The sequence below is a fragment of the Hevea brasiliensis genome, chromosome 2, assembly GCF_030052815.1.
Source record: "Hevea brasiliensis isolate MT/VB/25A 57/8 chromosome 2, ASM3005281v1, whole genome shotgun sequence".
Classification (NCBI taxonomy): Eukaryota; Viridiplantae; Streptophyta; class Magnoliopsida; order Malpighiales; family Euphorbiaceae; genus Hevea; species Hevea brasiliensis.
This window is the reverse complement of record NC_079494.1, coordinates 3882913-3895292: the sequence shown is the minus strand read 5'-3', so window position 1 is coordinate 3895292 and position 12380 is coordinate 3882913. Positions and strand designations below refer to the sequence as shown.

The window sequence follows — 12380 nt, the reverse complement described above, 5'->3', positions numbered from 1 at the left end:
ACTCAACATTTCAGCTCATGGGTCTTGAAAAAAATTGGACAAATGAAGATAATGAATTTGCATTAATTCAGATAATTCAGCTGGTTTAATATCATTGAAAAACCAGCCCAACATTCAGGAATCCTGAGTTAGGAGGTGAATGGATTAAGATTCTCGGAGTTTGGGTGAGCATGATATATCAACATGATAAGCTCTATTGAAAGATGAATATCATTCAAACATGCTAAGTTATATTTCTGTGAATACCAGAGAATCCAAATTCAGGATGAAGAGCAGCGAGCAGTGGGGGTGAGTAATGATGACTTGCTATTCCCCATTCAAAATTAATTCAACAGTCATATCCAACCCTAAATTTGAGGCCCAATAAGTTAATTCCAGGCCATTTCTCCAATAATTGAGCTTTCTGTATTAAGTCGTTGGGATAGCATCTTGAGCAATTAGCTTTCTGTATTCAATGCACCATCTTACCACCACCTTGTCACATACAAGTGTTCCACTCCCACAGCAGTCCAAGCAAAACCTGATATGATATTCTACTCCAAAGGCAATCCACAGTATTTATTTATTTGTGTTACAATTCCTATGAGACCATAGAACATAATTATGGGTCATTGCCTATTTTGGCAGGGAGCTCCTTTGCTTGTCTAGAGATATGATCTCATTTAGCTAATAACACAGTGAATACAGAGAAGTGAAGCCATACAAACCCAAGAAACCCAAGGTGCCAATAGGAACAAATGCTTCTTTCTTTAATGCTCCGAAAATTCTTACATGTTCATTCACGCAACTAAAGGACATTATAAATGGGAAACCCTAAGACTGGCTTTTTATGTTACAAAAAATGAATCTCATCAAACGAAAACAACGTCGCCTTCTCATCTGAAGGAACTTTGAATTTCTTCCAATGTTCTCCCTTTTGTCTCAGGAACCCAAATAGTTGTGAATGCAATAGTGAATGCACTGACAATCATGTAAATGGTAAACGTTCCTGTTGAAAGTGGAGAAAGTCCAGGTAAGATGGAAACAAATATAAAACCATAGCAAAACAGATGTAACAGAGTGCTCTGTTCTTTAGCAAAACCTTCAGGGCTACTCTTTAAATTATCAGAATATATATCCAACGAGTTGGTTTGGAGGCATGCTGCAAGTTCCACCTCATTTTATATATGCAGACAGACACACACACACACACAGAGACACATACACACACGAGTAGAAGAAGGCCAAACCTCCACTGCTCCAATTCAAAAGCAAGTTTGCAGTCATTGTAACCCCAAATGAAGAGAACCAATTGGCAAGTGTCGCCACGCTTCCAGCAAGGCCCTTAATATTGATTGGAAGAATCTGCATTCATGTACCAAATGTATCAAAAGCCACAGATCATGGTTATTCTTTCTACATATGAAGATATAAAGTGAGGAACGGATCAGTAGTCAATGCAGGAGTTTCAAAGCATGTCCACAGTAACATATTTAATGATTTCATAGGATAAATTTTGACAATTATCCCTGAACTTATCTAGTTGTAACATAACAGTCCCTTAACTTAAAAATGTAACATAAAACCCCATCAACTTTCAAATTTTGCAAAGTAAAATTCTTCTAATCTACAATTACCAGTTTTTTAGTTAGAAGCTGATCTGGACAGTTTCAGTATAGAGTTTAATCAGTATTTCTCTTTTCTCTCTCAAGTCATGCGTAAATTGAATCATTTTTTTCTCTATAGACAGAATAATTTTTCATGCATAAAGAGAATAATTTTACACTTTGCATAAGAGACGAAGAGAAAAGTTGATTAAGCACCGTGCGGGAGCTATTCACATCAATTTCTAACTGAAAAGTCAGTAATTGAAAGTCAGATGGATTTTACTGTGCAAAATTTAAAAGTTTATCGGGTTTTTATATTGCATTTTAAAGTTAAAGGACTGTAGTGTTATAACTATATAAGTTCAGGAATAGTTATTGAAATTTATCCTGATTTAATGTTTCAATTTGCAAGGTGATGAAATAATTACACGTAATTTGATATACAAGGTTATGTGAACACTTTTACATAGATATAGAATTATGGTTTACATTTTGAAGCAAGCATAAAATATGCCCAGCCCAGCCTTGTTGTAAATTAGTTGTCTATGGAAGGTTCTATACATCACAATAAAAATACCAGCTGTGGTCTCGCCAAAGCAGGGTCAAATAAGCCATAATACATAAATTGCACTCAAGTGCTGTCCTTTAATTTCTGGAGTGAGTGACCAGGCTTTTTATATATATATATATATAAAATCCAACAGCAGATCAGTGACTGAACTTCAACAGAATGTTGAAGCTTAGCAAAGAACTTGGCATTCAAGAAGAAGCGTCATCTTCAACCTATCCGTATCTTCAACCTATCCATAGCACTGAAGATCAAGAAAACATTGGAAACACGGCTACTACAAACTAGGGGAATTTTATCAAGAGTTTAATAGAAAAACTGCCATAGATTCAATTCAAAGTGTTGTTATTTTAGCCACTAGTCCTACCAGTCTGACAACAAGAAGCAAATAATTAGGGACTGTGCATTTGATCAACCAACCTGAAATTTTTATTAACCATAATTTCCAAAACTCACACTACTTAACTGAACAAACTCATATAACTTACATATTATTAATGAAATAAAATAATTGGTTATTTCTATTACAATTTTTAGGTAAACAAACCGAACTACGAATCAAAATTCCCTAAATCAAAATAATTGAATTTCATTAGTTTGCTTTAATTTTTAATAATGCTCACACAGTCAATATCACAGAAAATTGTGAAATTGCTATTGCACATAAATTGAATAGTAATAACATAGTGATACCTCAGACATTATAATCCAAGGAATGGGTCCAATACCCAAAGAGAAGGCAACTACCATCCCCTGCAAGAAAGAGTGGATAGGCAACACATGACAAAAGTTTGATTCAGACAAAAATATGCAGATAATGCCCCAGAAATACCACATACCACTACTCCAACTATTGATAAGATCCCCAAAATGTTATATACAGTAGATTCATCTGATACATAATCCTGGTTCAATTAACAAAATAGAGAAAAAGGAAAATTAGGCTGATGAATAACCATTGCAAGAAAATCTTTCATTTGAGTATTATGATTGCTAAAAAGTTGTAAGTTGGAAGACTCATTATGTACATGCCTGTACAAAAAACGATACTGCAACCAGTAGGAGGCTGACAGTCATCCCAGAAGAGGAAACCTGTGACAAAACAAAAGAAAACATCATTCTTTTCTATTCCTCCAAGTGGAAAATATTGACTCACAAATAAAAGTAGTTTTCGGACGACTCACAATAAGTAGAAGCCTGCGGCCTGCCTTATCAGCTAACCATGTAGTGACACCGGTAGCAATAACCTAGAAAACATAGATCATGTTCAGTTACAACTAATACTACATAAAACTTTCTCAAAACACATGGCAATTCACATTGCACTGTGCAAGGGCATAATCAATTTGCAAGTTTTCCCCAAGTTGTACCTGAACGGCACCAAGCCCAAAGGTAGCTGCATTACTATCGCTAATGCCTGCTCAAATTTAAGGCAACTAATTAAACATAGGAAGTAACAGACCCATTAGAATTGAAATATTAAACATAAGTAGTTGCAGAACCATGGCTAATTAGGCACATAAAGTAGTTTTTCTAGAAAATGAACCACAAAAGTAATTTAAAGCTAAGACATCAAATATAAGCTGAATTAATACAATTTCTTTGTACGAACACAAATTTCTATGGTTCTGATAAAATAGCAAAAGAGAGTTCCAAATTGCCCCTAACTTTAACACTTTCTAAGGGGAAAAAGAAGATAAGAGGAAATAATGAAGGGATATTTCCACTTTTCAGACTTACAATTGGCAGAGAGAGATAAATTAACTAACAATGATAAATTCCAATGTTTTTGTTACAAGAACTTGACAAAATGCTTTAGTATGAAACAAGCTTTAAAGCCCCACACGATGCTACAGGTTTTTTTTTTTAATATTTATCATGTTAATATAAGTAATAATAAAAAAAATATATTTATATTGAAAACATATCCAATTCCGTTTTATAATAATGTAAAATATAAAATTTACATCCTATAAATAAAATTATTATTTATCAACAATTATTAAAATCATTTAATCAATTCACTTGAAATAAAATTTTAATCATTCACTATATTACATATTAGTTATATGTATATAGTCAAATTAAGACCAATTAATATAATATAACATACGACCGGCTATGTTATATGGTAGTGAGTGTTGGGCATTGAAGGAGTCGTATGCGTCTAAGATAAGAGTTGCAGAGATGAGAATGTTAAGGTGGATGAGTGGCCATATTAGACTAGATAAAGTCCGTAATGAAAGTATTAGAGAAAAGGTAGGAGTGGTACCAATTGAGGATAAGTTGAGAGAAGGGAGATTGAGGTGGTTTGGTCATGTGAAGCGTAGACATACGGAGGCTCCAGTTAGACAAGTAGAGCACATTAGGTTAGAGGATAGAAAGAGAAAAAGGGGTAGACCTAAATTGACTTGGAGGAGAGTAGTACAACATGACCTAGAAGTATTACAAATTTCTGAGGATTTAACCCAAAATCGTTTAGAGTGGAGAAAGCGAATCCATATAGCCGACCTCAAATTTTTGGGATAAAGGCTTAGTTGAGTTGAGTTGAGTTTATTTCCTTATTATGATACAATGAATAAAATATAATTTGATAATAAAAAATATTTAATTATAGAGTCTAGTTATAAAAGAAAATAATAGTAATACCAATTAAAAAAAGTAAATTAATCAGCCCATCCAAAAAAAAAAGCCTAACACAATTCTTATGCTAATAGATTTAGCATATAAAAAAATGTATATTTTCTTTGTTCTAAAATATTTTTAATTATTAAAAATAAATTAAATATATTGCAATTGCATCAGAATTTAAGAGCAATGAAAATTTAATTATTTGTTATTTATAAATCAAATTTATACATTTAATAGACTAACAACGATAGATAGATATTATGAAAAGTCTATAGATACTATTTTTTAATATTTTCTAGATGACCAACAACAACAACAACAACAACAACAATAATAATAGTAATACTGTCAATCAAAATCTTACTATTTCAAAGTAGTATTTATAGCAAAAAAAAAAAAAATTAAAAGTTGCAGGAAATATTGCTAAAATATATCAACAATTAGTTGTTATTTTACTTTCCGTGTATTAAAGAAAAGGCAGGAGTGGTGTCAATTGAGGATAAGTTGAGAGAAGAGAGATTGAGGTGGTTTGGTCATGTGAAACTCAGACATACGGAGGCTCAGGTTAGGCAAGTAGAGCACATTGGGTTAGAGAATAGAAAGAAAAGAAGGGTAGACCTAAATTGACTTGGAGGAGAGTAGTACAACATGACCTAGAAGCATTACACATTTCCGAGAATTTAATCCAAAATCGTTTAGAGTGGAGAAAGAGAATCCATATAGCCGAGCCCAATAAATTTTTGGGATAAAAACTTAGTTGAGTTGAGTTGAGTTAAGTTACTTTCCGAGTACTGAGTTGAGAGTTTCATATTTCATTAATATAATATTAGTTTATAAAGTAAAATTCATTTTATCATAAAATAAATTTATTTTAAAGTTGGTTTAATAAAGATAATAATAATTAAAGCATATTCAATCATTAAAAAAATTAAAATGAAAATAACAGAAAAATAAAATGGTAAAAAGAAATAATTTGAATTCCTATATGAACACTAAAGTAGTTAAAAATTAAAATAAATAAATATAAATTTCAAATTCAATTAATAAAATAAAATTCTCAATTCTTTATCTCAACTAAGCCTTTATCCCAAAAATTTATTGGGGTCGGCTATATGGATTCTCTTTATCCACTCTAAATGATTTTAGGTTAAATCCTAGAAAATGTGTAATGCTTCTAGGTCATATTGTACTACTCTTCTCCAAGTCAGTTTAGGTCTACCTCTTCTTTTCTTTTTATCCTTTAACCCAATGTTTTCTACTTGTCTAACTGGAGCCTCCATATGTCTACGCTTCACATGACCAAACAATCTGAATCTCCTTTCTCTCAACTTATGCTTAATTGGCACTACTCCTACCTTTTCTCTAATACTCTCATTACGGACTTTATCTAGTCTAGTATAGCCACTCATCCACCTTAACATTCTCATCTCCGCAACTCTCATCTTAGACACATACGGCTCCTTCATTGCTCAACACTCACTACCATATAACATGGCCGGTCGTATGGCTGTATGGTAAAATTTTCCTTTCAACTTATTGAGAATCTTGCGATCAAATAAAACTCCTGTGGCCCGTCTCCACTTCAACCATCCGCCTTTAATCCTATGACTAACATCCTCCTCACATCCCCCATCTACTTGAAGGATTGAGCTGAGATATTTAAAGTGATTACTTTGGGGCAATACCACTCCATTCAAACTAACTCATTCCCTATCACCAGCTGAGATAGGAAAATCTCTTGTGTCTCCTCCCACTGTGCGCACAATAATAACTCAAGCGTTCCTTCTAGTTAAAAAGATTTAACTAATTGAAAAGAAAAAAAAAAAAAGGAATAACAAGTCGAAAGATTTCAAAATATATCATGTAAAAATTAAAAAAGAAAGGCATTATTTTTAATAATAAAATAGTAAAAATTTTAAAAAAAATAAAGACACCATTAATAAATAACTGCAACAAAGTAAAATGATCATAATATTGTTGTTAGAATATTGAATTACACTTTATTACAAAAATTATTTTAATAAAAATAACAATTAAATAGTTTAAACAAAAATGTGAAAATACATTTATCACATAAATTAATTATTTTTTTAAATACGCATTAATTAACTAGTTAATTGTCGTCCTTAATTACAATCCACTTCTCATGTCAAGTAAACCAAAAAGGAATAACAGCCCAAATAGGTGGGCTGGAATTTAGAAAGATGGGAGGGGTATGAACATACTTTTACTATTCTGAGGAACAATAAAAGTAGATTCTCTTTCAGTAATAATGTAATAATTGTGAATAATATTATCCTCACCAGCAGATTCAAAAATGGTGCTGGAATAGAATAGAACACCATTAATTCCACTAAGTTGTTGCAGGAAAAGTAATCCTATCCCAATCTGCAGGATATTGATAAATAAATACAAATTAGGCTTCACTACAAAAAAGTTTGAGGCAATAATATAACCGTTACGGAGACCAAAATTTCTGGGTGATAAAACATTACCATTAGTGGGAGCCAATATTTTCTCCGTTTAAGTTCCGCAAACCGGATTGTAGTTCTTCTGCTTGTTGAAGCTACGGACCTCTGCATAATTGCAAGGTTGAAGGTAAATCATCAAAGATTGCGATTCAATATAGTTATTTTTAAAAGAGAAGAAAAAAAAAGCAGTTTAGAACTTTGTAGTTAATAAACAGCATTGCAACCCCATTTCATTACCTTAATTTCATTCACTTCAAGTGAAATATCAGTATCAAACCCCCTAAGAACTTGCAAAGAAGCTTCAAAATCTTCTGTCATACCCATTTTTGCCTAAATTTTGGATTTGAGAGAGAGAGATAGAGAGAGAGAAAGAGTTGCTTCAACAAATTATACCAATCATTCTCAGATCCAGAGAGGTGCATATCTCATAAAGCTTACCAGCCACCGAGGAGATTCTGGAATGAAAAATAGGCCAGGTATCAAGACTACACATGGTAATATACCTGCAAAAGAATTAGAGTGAAGTTGTAGCATCAGAAAATCTTGTCATTGCAATCATTTGTTGAATTATATTAAATCACACGTTAGTAAAATTTCCTCTTTTTTTTCCTTAACATAATGTGGGCCTAAAAATGATTCAAGACTTTGAGATCCTCTGCAGAAACAGAGTTGGATTGCACAATTTTCAAGTCCACCTGGTTATCAATACATGATAGACACAAGTGAATTCATGTGTCTGAAGGTGCATTTCAATTGGGTGTTGATGAAGAAAGCATATTGTTGCACTAAAATATTTGCAGAACAAATATATGTGTAACAAGTCAAACATGTTGCAACCTTCTTTAATAATCTAAGTTCTTGATTAAGAGCTCAAAGAAAATACACACCTAGTTGACTGTCTGCCTTACATTGAATCAAAAAAGGCTTTGCATCTCATATCTTATTAATTTTGAAATGGAAAGAATTTCAGGACATACATTGATGGATATACACAGACCAAGGTTTGAAACTTAGAAAATCAAACAACTCCTTTGTCAAGCACCTCTAATTTCTAATCACTTGCCACCTAGACTTGGACACAAGGCCATCTCATACCATTTTTGTTCAAGAAACGACCAGTGACCATCAGCAAGAGAAAAAGTATTTGGAAAAAAATAAATGAGACATGAGAATTTTAATTAGTGATGAGGCCCATCAGAGATAATCTCCTAAGGATTACCCAAAACTGCAAGTATTCTCCATTGAACAAAAAGTCCAAGCAGATAAGCCAGCATGATTCCGATTGTGACAGAGAGCTACATAAAAAATTATAAGGAATTTAATCAGCTTGTGAAGTGATAAAATCAGTTATTAGCATCCAATGGTGAGAATACTACTGGTTCGTGATAAGAATAAGCCTAGAAAGTAGAAACACAACCAACCTGATTCACAGACCCCAAAGCCCCTCTCAAGTTTTGAGGTGCTATCTCTGCTATATATACAGGCACCTATATACAGATGATAAACAAAATTGATATTGTAAGTATTATTGTAGCATCAATTTCCAAACTAGAACGACCAAAATCAACCTCAAAATTACCGTGTATGAGATAATTCCTACACCAAAACCTTCCAATAACCTTCCCATGTAGAGAAAAGAAGAATCCTACATAACAGGCTAACGCTTAGATATAGATTAACAGGCTTATGTCAGCATTTTACGCAAGCCTAAAATTAGTAATAAAACTGCTTCGTCATTGAAACTCACTCTAGCAAAAGATATAGCAAGCCACCCAATAATATTAGGAATAGCAGCGATCATTAAAGACTGCAATTTACAGAATAAGGCATAATTTAGTAATTCAAAAACCCAAGGAAAAATAATCAATATATATGAGTAGTGGTTCATCCGTACTCCTTTTCGTCCAATATACTCGGAAATCTGACCGCTAGCTATAGCCCCAACCATAGCACCCACATTGGATAGCGAACCAAATAGAGAGTACTGACCCAATAAACGGCATTAGAACTAGACTGAATTAAACCAAGCGAAAAGCAGCAGCAAGAAATAGAGATGCTCACCTCCGAGACAGAAAGTCCAAGATCTTCAGTGATCGCACTTTGGGTTGGAGACGAATAACCAGACTGCGCAAGAAAACTTAAAAGCAATCACAAAAGAGAAACTCAAAACTTCCAAATTTTCATCGTTGAAGCTAATGAATAAAAAGAGGAAAACAGGACGTTATAGAGCTTGAGCTGATGCTTCTTCCTTCTCGAGAGCTAGAATTACCAACTATCTAACTCGCTTGAAGGTTATTAGATTCCAATTAAAATCTAAAATTACGAATAAAGAGATTGGATTAGCTGGCCTACAGTGAAACCGAATTGAATGGGACCCAAAGCGACGATCATCACACAGGCGACAACAGAGATGGAGCTATCGCGAATGACCTGGGACGACCCCATCAAGCTGGATTGCCTGGAGCCCATCCGGTACCAACTTCCTGTGTGTAAAAACGGTTTCCGTAAATCCCCTCTCACATCTTCGGTATCTTCTCTGAAACTCATTCTCCGCAATTATCTTCAGAGCTCACTTTGTAATGCTTGCTATGTGAATATCTATCTCACTTTGTAATGCTTGCTATGTGTATGAGGCAATGGCTATAACAGGAAAAGCAAAGTTAGAGAAGAAAACAGAAGAGTTGAATTATAGAATTAAGAAAGGCCGGTGAGAAGAGCAGACAAGCAAGTGAGCGAGAGGATATGAGTAGCTTTCTCAGCTTACTTTGATTTTGGCTAATCTTTGAGCAATGTCATAAAAAACTATAAATTAAATTTATATATTTAATTTTTAAAATAAATTATTATTAATTTAGAATAATTTTATTTTATCAATAAAATAATCATTTAATAAACTTTTTAATTTTAAATAATATTTTAAAAATAATTATATATATTATATTTTAATTATAATTATTTAAACTAAAATTTAAAAATATAATTATTTGAAATTATTTTATATTAATAATAAAAATAATCAAATTTCATAAATTAATAATGTAAGATTAATTTATAATTTATTTTTTTAATAAACAGGTGTTACTAAATCATTCGCTTTCTGAATTTGGAGTGCCAAGCTGTATCCATATGACCCCAGTCCACCTCTAGAATTTGCACAGCTTACATTGGACAAAGCTAAATTATTAAGATTGGCATTTTTTTTGCACGTTGAGAATATAGGGACAAAGCTTGCTCTGGAAAACACTAGATTTTTTTTTTTTTTAACTTATGGAGTTTATTTTTTTAATTAATATATAAAAATATAATAAAATATTTAAAAAATATTCTTATGATTACACTAACGAGGTCTAATACTTGAAAATTATCAAGGATTATGTTGTTATTAATATTATTAAATTATACATATCTTGAATTGTTTAAATAAATATTAATTATTTGTACCAATAAATGAAAGGAAATTTGAAATGAGATAGGTCTCAAATTAATTTCTTATTATAAAAAATATAATTAATAAATCTCTCATTTAATGCATCTTTTATTGATAAGGTAGACACCATATTTTGATCCACTATTAAATTCATAACTTGTGTAATCAATATATAATTTTATTTTTAAAAGTTGTAATGCAATTTTAATCTCATTAAAAACGTTATTCTCTCGGGTGAAATTTCCATCTAAACATTACCCGATCTCAACAAATCACTTTTCTGAACTCAGCAATGGTCCAAATTGTTTCCCAAATAAATGTTAATTTCCGGATTATTCAATCTTACACACATTTAAGTTGGGTTGTTTTTTGATCTCTTCATCATGTGTTTAAATGTTTCAAGTTTCAAGATTATTCGATCTCATGCACATTTAGGTTAGGTTGTTTTCCGATCTTTTCATCGTGTGTTCATATGTGCAAGTTACAAGATTATCTGATATCATGCACTTTTAGGTGAAGTTGTTTTTCGATCTCTTCGTCTCTATTTGTCCTGTTCTGATCGATATCCGATCTTCGGATTATTTGATCCTGCATTATATTATTATTCCGATCTCATTGTATTCAAATACCTCAAAATTTCAAATTGCGATTAGTTTTGTGATTAGTTATCTGGTCTTAATTGTGCAAACACTTATTTTAATAAAGGTTAATGTTTTATCTGATCTCTAAATAACTATCCGATCTTAGAAAGTACGAGATTGCTCATACAAAAAGAGTTATATTATTTATCTCAAAACTTCATAACTACTTCATTCAGCAGGCGGGTCTTTCCCAGCTCGATCTACAGTTACAACTTTAGTAGTTACTCCCTCCTCTCCCTCTTGTTCACCCTCACTCTCAACCTTGACACCTGGGGTGAGCTTTTCCAGCCAGGTGAAGTCCTCTTTGGGTAGCGCTTGACCAGCTCGGCCAGGAGATCACTGTGGGCGTTCACGTAAGCGCTAGCTTCCTTCACCAGAGCTTCATCCTCCTTTGCCTTGATCTCTTCAGAGAACCTAGCCAGATCAGTAGCTCGACAGGCCCGGGCATCTTTAAGTTCCTTTTTTAGCTGAGTTGTCTTCTCTTCGTGAGACCTCACTTGTCCCTCTAATTTGACGATCTGTTCATTCACAGCAGAGAGTTGGGTCTTCGCAACTGCAACATCCTGGACCACCTTTGAGATCTCCCTTCGTAAGAGGAGGGCCTTTTCTCTGAGCACATGTTGATTTGCAACCGCCTCCAAACCTAAGCTAATTGTTTGAGTAAAGAGATCCTCCATGCTCTCCAGGCCCATCTGAGTTCGATCTTTATAGAAGTAGATTGAAGCTCCTAAAACTTTGGCTAAGTTGATATTCCCCTGTACCAAGCGGTTCCTCTCTAGTGATTGAAGCAAGACCTGAGCACGTCATGAGAGTGGTCGCCTGGCTGGGACTGCCTACCATGAGGACTCGCCCTCTGCAGCAGAAGAGACCAGAGGTTGGGAAAGAGGTTTGACGAGTTGAGTAGGAGGCTTCAGAGTGAGGATCTGCACTTCCAAAGTTGATTGCTCTTGAGTTCGGACTGGGGAGCTCAGCACTTCTAGCAAAATCCGTCTCTAGGCCTTAGCAACGGCAGCAGCCTCCTTTATTTCCAACACCTTCCTCGTGAGCTCCCTTTTC

General features: G+C 33.5%; 1 protein-coding gene across 1 annotated transcript; it reads right to left on the bottom strand.

The window, feature by feature from the left end:
* Positions 1 to 722: 722 nt before the first annotated feature.
* LOC110638106 (sugar transporter ERD6-like 6) lies at positions 723 to 10040 on the bottom strand. The gene is made up of 18 exons (XM_058132644.1): positions 9609 to 10040; positions 9318 to 9380; positions 9151 to 9240; positions 9004 to 9063; positions 8836 to 8901; positions 8678 to 8743; positions 8476 to 8551; positions 7695 to 7759; positions 7494 to 7586; positions 7281 to 7361; positions 7089 to 7173; positions 3525 to 3571; positions 3339 to 3401; positions 3187 to 3246; positions 2994 to 3059; positions 2848 to 2907; positions 1230 to 1344; positions 723 to 988 (listed from the first exon to the last, which is right to left on the bottom strand). Exons 1-18 carry the CDS (start codon positions 9801 to 9803, stop codon positions 876 to 878), a joined length of 1464 nt encoding a protein of 487 aa, XP_057988627.1. The 5' UTR covers positions 9804 to 10040; the 3' UTR covers positions 723 to 875.
* Between the last annotated feature and the right edge of the window lie 2340 nt (positions 10041 to 12380).